Source organism: Setaria viridis, chromosome 2, assembly GCF_005286985.2.
Source record: "Setaria viridis chromosome 2, Setaria_viridis_v4.0, whole genome shotgun sequence".
NCBI lineage: Eukaryota > Viridiplantae > Streptophyta > Magnoliopsida > Poales > Poaceae > Setaria > Setaria viridis.
In genome coordinates, this window is record NC_048264.2 from 13,121,669 (window position 1) to 13,127,755 (window position 6,087).

The 6,087-nt window shown below is 46.5% G+C and overlaps 2 protein-coding genes across 2 annotated transcripts; one reads left to right on the forward strand and one right to left on the reverse strand.

Annotated features, from left to right (window-relative positions):
* Nucleotides 1-281: 281 nt before the first annotated feature.
* LOC117842181 (uncharacterized) lies at nt 282-3,906 on the forward strand. Its single transcript, XM_034722551.2, has 5 exons — nt 282-868; nt 1,865-1,960; nt 2,041-2,089; nt 2,548-2,673; nt 3,540-3,906. The coding sequence occupies exons 1-4, from the start codon at nt 356-358 to the stop codon at nt 2,637-2,639; spliced, it is 750 nt and encodes a 249-aa protein (XP_034578442.1). The 5' UTR covers nt 282-355; the 3' UTR covers nt 2,640-2,673; nt 3,540-3,906.
* A 373-nt stretch (nt 3,907-4,279) lies between these two features.
* LOC117842182 (uncharacterized) lies at nt 4,280-5,660 on the reverse strand. The gene is made up of 4 exons (XM_034722552.2): nt 5,500-5,660; nt 5,301-5,354; nt 4,578-4,647; nt 4,280-4,477 (listed from the first exon to the last, which is right to left on the reverse strand). Exons 1-4 carry the CDS (start codon nt 5,656-5,658, stop codon nt 4,428-4,430), a joined length of 333 nt encoding a protein of 110 aa, XP_034578443.1. The 5' UTR covers nt 5,659-5,660; the 3' UTR covers nt 4,280-4,427.
* Nucleotides 5,661-6,087: the final 427 nt, after the last annotated feature.

The window sequence follows — 6,087 nt, forward strand, 5'->3', positions numbered from 1 at the left end:
AGAACCAGCTTCAGATTTGGTGGTACCAAGGCATTTGGTGGACCAACCGAGGTAAGCCTGTGTGGTACGGGCGTCCCCCACGCGATCGGCACACCTGCACTGCAGGCTGCAGGGCTGCACCCGGTAAAACCATAGAAGGCTGTGTCGATGATATGTGGTCCCGGAAAAAGGCAGACCCCGGACGGTGTCGTGGCAAGACCGAGACGTGCGCCCGCGCTGCTCTCCGATCTCCCGGGCGGCCGGGCCCCACCCCGCCCCTCATTTCCTTTCCTTTCCGTTCCGTTCCGTGCCCAGACCCCAGTTCAAACCTCGAAAGACGAAGCGCAGCGGAGGCCACCCCACTGGCAGCGGAGGCATGGGGAGACCACGAGCGACCCCCGCCGCCGCCTCCAGGCCGAGGCGCAACCCCAAGCCCAAGCAGGACCCCTCCTTCCTCTTCCCGCTCGCGTCGCCGGCGCCCGCATCGCGCAAGCGCGCCGTCCGCCGCGGCGCTTCCTCCCCCGCGTCGTCGTCGCCGGGCTCCTCGCCCGCCGACCTCAGCATCGGCTTCCTCTCCTCGCCGGGCTCCTCCGCCTCGCCTCCGAAGCCCAAGCCGAAGCCCCGGGCCAGGGCCAAGCCCGCCGCGCGCTCGCCCCTCGTCGCCAGCCCTCGCGTCACCGTCGCCTCCCCCTCACCTTCCCCCGCCGCGTCTCCCCAGCCTTCGCCGGCGGCGGCGGCTGCGGCTGCGGCTGGGGCGTCCAGCGTCGGAGACCTCAGGAGCGCCGTCGCCTCGCAGATGGAGGACCTCAAGCGCCGCCTCGACGCGCTCCACTCCCGCGCGCACGCCGACCTCGACGCGTCCTTCTCCCGCGTCTCCAAGCGAATCAAGGTGAGCCCGCCGTGAGCCACTCGTGCACCCCACTTCTCTCCCAATCGCGTCGTTAGGGTTCGATTTCGAGCTTCGTGGTTTGCTTCGCCCGATTTCTGCCAACAGACAAGTAGTGCTCCAGATTGTTGGTTGATGCCGTAGAGCGCTAGCGTGTAGGGGAACTGGAGATAAAGCTGGTCACATGAATTACCTTCGTGTCATTTCCAGATATCATGATCATGTCTCCTAGGTTGGTTCATTTGCTTGCTGTATGTATCCCTGTTGATTTGTAGATTTAGCAAGACTTCGTTTATAAGCATATCTGAAAATTTCTTTGTTGTGTTGAACATCTGATATATGAGGTCACTATATCTGAGTTTCTGCAATGGGTATACGAGAATTGAGGTTACTGTGTCTGTGTTTCTACAATTGATATATGAGGTTACTATATTTGAGTTTCTGCAATTTAACAAGCTCAATATATGTAATTTGCTGGTGGAGATATCTGATATAGAAGATGTTTTGTAATTCGTACCACTGGAATCCATGAAATCGAGTAGTGTATCTGGATCTCTTCGCTTTAGCTTGCAGCATTAGTATACATGGGTTTTGTTGGCAACAGTTCACATTTTGTAGTGTTGTAGCATGAAACGGCACTGAATAAGGTGAGCTTCTTTATATTCTAAACTTCTCAGGACCAATGTGTGTATATTTTTTTGCCAATCCATTGCAGAGGGCAAATTTCCATTTCAGTGAAAATTGAAGACCATGATCCATTGAAATATAATTGCAATTGGCACAATAACATGGTCAAATAGATTTCATTCACTGTCCTCACTTGAAGTTCATTCATGTAGGTTAAATTTTGTTAAATGGCTTGGTGAGCTTGCATTTTCCACCCCAAAATGTTAACACACCTCTGATGCACGGAAGCAGTTAATACACATATAATGCATTTTCTGTGCTTCTGGTGTTTTATTTGCTCTAACACATGTAAGATCTTAATTCTCTTTTCAGACCCAAAATCAGGCCTGTCAGCAACTAACAGATGAAGTTGACAAGGAGTACAAGAAGATGTCTGATAATATAAAAGAAAGTTCTGAGATTGTCAAGGTACAAATTGTTAGGCCTGTCAGCATCTGTAAGTTTCCTATTCTTTTATTTGGATCCTAATGTTTCTGTGCCGTTTTCAGGCAAAGTACAAGCAGATCATCGCAGAGGCACAGTCTTGCACAACTCGTGGTATTACACACACGCTTCAAAATCTTTATCTCTTCCACTTAAAACCACTGTCTTGCCTCCAAAATTAACTGCTGCTAGATTGGAGAATGTTGTCATAGCTAAATATGTGATAGGTGGAAGGCAGGGTATGTCAATCATCATGTTGTGTTTCTCTGGTTTAACATTCTTGATGCGGTTGATCCTAAACTGTCTTGCACTAAATGTTTATTCTCGTTTTGAACAGTGAGACTGAATGTCCTAACTTGAATAGTTGAATTGTTTCTATCATCGTGCCTCTCCCCCAAATATAAATATTATATAGTAAAGGTGAACTGATGATCACATAAAAAAAGTCAATTTGTGACATTATTCTGTTTTTGTTAACATGTCATTATTCCCTGTATGTTACTAGAATGTCTCAACTCTAATGTTGTGTTGGCTTTTCTCCACTCTCATTCTCATTTGTCTCTAATAATTAGTGTGCAAGGTGACTATCCCTGAGATGACAAAATCTGTGGAGAAAGCTATTGATGGTCTGCGTAGCCGTTATAATATCTCAATGCCAGCTTAGTTACCAGTTCAAGTTCTATTCACTGCACTTCTGAGTAAGTACCAACTACTTACCGTCTGATGAATTGATGATTGATTTATCCCTAATCTTTAGTTCAGTATGACCCCTTTTGCTAAATTAGTTGTATGTGGATGCATTTATCTTTCTGATTGATACTTATTAATCTTAGATATCACTAATGTGTTGTTTAGTTATTGTACCTTTGCTGAACTTTGTTATGCTCTGATATCATTTCCAATCTGCATAATGAACAAGTCAGGAATGCAAAATTTCCATGTAATAACCTCTGTTGGCAACACATTTGTAACTTGTAAGTTGTGTTTAGAACTTACGGGCTGTTTGGATCTACTAAAATAATCTGAATCCAGCTAAAATAATCAGAATCTATTCCAAACGGATTGGATTGTACTAGATATTTCAAGAATCCCAGGTCATAATCTACTCTCTCCTCTCTGCTAGCTTCTGGGAGATTCTGGTTCACGAAAAGACAATGCTATCTCCTCTCAGTCATGTTGTTGTAAGTAGTGTTTGAAATACAGTGCAACTTATAACTTGTTCTGCGTAACACTTTCAAGTTAGGCCATGTAGTGAACACTCTTAGAGATGTCACTTCTTCTATCTTGAGGTCAAATATTATGATCTATTTCATCTTGCTCCATTCTATAAAAGTTATATTGGTCAACGAATGGAAAGCTTCATTTATACCAAGGCAATGTGCTCTCACCTCTCAGGTGCATATAGATGCTGTAGTATCCTATTTTTATCGAATTGATTTCGTTGAAGCTCATGGGTAATGCAGGGATAATTTTTTCATATATGATATAGTAATTTTTTCCCATTCGACAGTAAGGGCAACTAATTCTATCTGGAATCTGATCCTGTATTTTCTTTCCTTTGCAGATAGCCTTCTTCACATCAATCGGACCGTTGAATCCTTGGGGGTGGTGTGGTCGTTGTTTCGACATATGTAGATAATATCAGTAGAGTACAGAGCATAGAAACATCGAATGGTAGAGTACATCGGCATAGTGAAGTGCCTAATATCAAGAGAGTTTATCAGTTTTGTCAATTCGTTATCCCATTTTTCCCCTTCTGACTTTAGTATGTATTCAGTCAGTTGAGAAGCAGTCCAACATATGCTAAACTGTTGTTCCCACGGAGAGGCTTCATCAAAACTGTCAACGCCAGCGTAATGTATTGCTTATTACCCAGTTATTTTCCTGAAGATTGAGGATCAATTTTTCTATGACGTGCTATTCATACTCCAGTTAACTTCCATTGATTTGCATGCTGCTGATACACCATTGTTTCGTGGTTTCAATATAGCTGTCCCATAAACAAACAAATCTGAATCAGACTTATGTGACAGCAACGCTGGATCAACTTGCTCCTGGCGTTGTTACATCTGCCGTAGTCGTAGTGGCAAGGAACAAAAATACGATCAGTGCCAGTGAGAGCGAGACAGTTAAGTTGACAGCAGAGAAAGATTCGTATCCACCAGGGCTGGAAACCTGCGAACTTCCCAGACTGGCAGTAGACAAACTCTTCCCAAAACCACCTCTACATTGGTCAGAGTTTGTTTTCTGTCGCTGTTTTTTTTTTTAAAAAAAGCATGTCCCTGTTTTCAGCAATCAGCAGACTTGTAGCATCACGAGCACAACAGTATTGCATCTCAAGCAAAATGAGTAGCATTACATATGGATTAGGCCCACAAGGCACGACCATAAAATCGAGCAACGAGGTGATGACGAAGTGTTCCACAATTCAAATCTGCATGCTCTGCCATCCTCAGGCCTGGTTCAGCTTGCTCAACCGAGCCTTGGCCAGGTCAAGTTGTTCTGGGAGCCACAGAGAAACATAAAACCAGAGTAATGTTAGGCAGTGCAGGCTTAGGAGAGAAAAGAACCGGAGAAAGATGCAATCGGCAATTCAGCGTACTCTGCTCCGTTGTGACCACCGATTTAACGCTCTTGCGGAAGAAGATGTTGCCGGCCTTCTGGTACACCGCCTGTTGCAAACCAAGAAACTGTCAGCGCGAAGCGGGCAGGTCGTGGCACAGCAAGCTGCTGAAAGTTTGATTCAGTAAGCATATCCATGCTATTGCTGACAGTACTTTGTGCTTGTCATCTGGTAACAAACTTACTGAAACAAGGCGACGTGGGTGTTTGGATACCAGGTGCTAAACTTTAGCAGTGTCACATCGGATGTTCGGATACTAATTAGGAGGACTAAACATAAGCTAATTACAAAACTAATTGCACAGATGGAGTCTAATTCGCGAGACGAATCTATTAAGTCTAATTAATCCATTATTAGCAAATGATTACTTAGCACCACAGTATCAAATCATGAACTAATTAGGCTTAATAGATTCATCTCGCGAATTAGACTCCATCTATGCAATTAGTTTTGTAATTAGTGTATGTTTAATACTTATTATTAGTATTCAAACATCTGATATATCCAAACATGCAAACATGCGATATGATAGATGCTAAACTTTAGCGGGTGGTATCCAAACACCTCTATGTAATTGTAGCATCAGTTTATCACTCGCCAACACCCTAATTGACACTAGTGATTCGGTACCATCTCAGCAGCTGGCAAAAATCGCAAAGCAAGTAGGGGGTAGGGGGGGTAGGCACAGGGGAAGAAACTGACACGGGAGGGATGTAGGTTGTCGAGCTCCGCGATCGCCACCTCGTGCGCCCGTATCTTCGCAGACAAAACCAGACAAAATCCAAGCGGAAAATTATTTCTGCTCTCACCAGCCGAATTCGAAGAACAAGAACACGAAGCTCGGAAGGAAACTACACGGAGCACCAACAGAGGTGTGAGAGTATGGAGAGGTCGAGCATACCTCCTTCATGAGCTCCACCTTCTTCTGCACCACCTCCTTCTCCGGTGCCGACCCCGTCGTCTCCGCCGCCGCCGCCGCCGTCGCCATCTCTGTCCGCGCTCCGAGAAAACCCTTCGCCGGAAAGAACTGCAGAGCACAGCCGCAAGAGAGAAACAACATTGAAGTCCAGTGTAATAATAACGAGGCCGGATGGCACGGCAGCCCAGGCCCAACTCCTTGGCTTTCAGGGTCCAAGAAACCCACCAATTGGATTGACTTGGAGCCGGCCCAACTAGTCGGCTTTCAGGGCCCAAGAAAACCACCAATGGGAGTGACTTGGAGCCGTCTCGGCGTCTCCTCACCGACGTCGCCGCTCCGACCTCCGTCCATCCCCCAGAGCCCAGACACCCACCGCCGACGAACTTACGCCCATCTCATCCTCCGGGCTACACCCTGACGCAGTCCGACGAAGTCATCGTCGCGCAAGGTAGCAGCCACGTTCATGAGTTGCAGCCGGGACAAGAGGTCAGGGAAGCCTCCGGTCCGCCGCAGCGGGCGGGGTGGGCTCGCGGCCTTGGCGACGCAGGTGGTTGAGATGGAGGAGGAAAG

What these genes read in the sequence shown, in the direction of transcription:
- LOC117842181 (XM_034722551.2), top strand. Translation starts at nt 356, where the DNA reads ATGGGGAGACCACGAGCGACCCCCGCCGCCGCCTCCAGGCCGAGGCGC. An exon ending in GCGTCTCCAAGCGAATCAAG is followed by an intron (nt 869 to 1,864) that starts GTGAGCCCGCCG and finishes TTCTCTTTTCAG; the next exon opens with ACCCAAAATCAGGCCTGTCA. An exon ending in ACAGTCTTGCACAACTCGTG is followed by an intron (nt 2,090 to 2,547) that starts GTATTACACACA and finishes TCTAATAATTAG; the next exon opens with TGTGCAAGGTGACTATCCCT.
- LOC117842182 (XM_034722552.2), bottom strand. Translation starts at nt 5,658, where the DNA reads ATGTTGTTTCTCTCTTGCGGCTGTGCTCTGCAGTTCTTTCCGGCGAAG. An exon ending in ACAACCTACATCCCTCCCGT is followed by an intron (nt 4,648 to 5,300) that starts GTCAGTTTCTTC and finishes GGTTTGCAACAG; the next exon opens with GCGGTGTACCAGAAGGCCGG. An exon ending in GGTGGTCACAACGGAGCAGA is followed by an intron (nt 4,478 to 4,577) that starts GTACGCTGAATT and finishes TGTGGCTCCCAG; the next exon opens with AACAACTTGACCTGGCCAAG.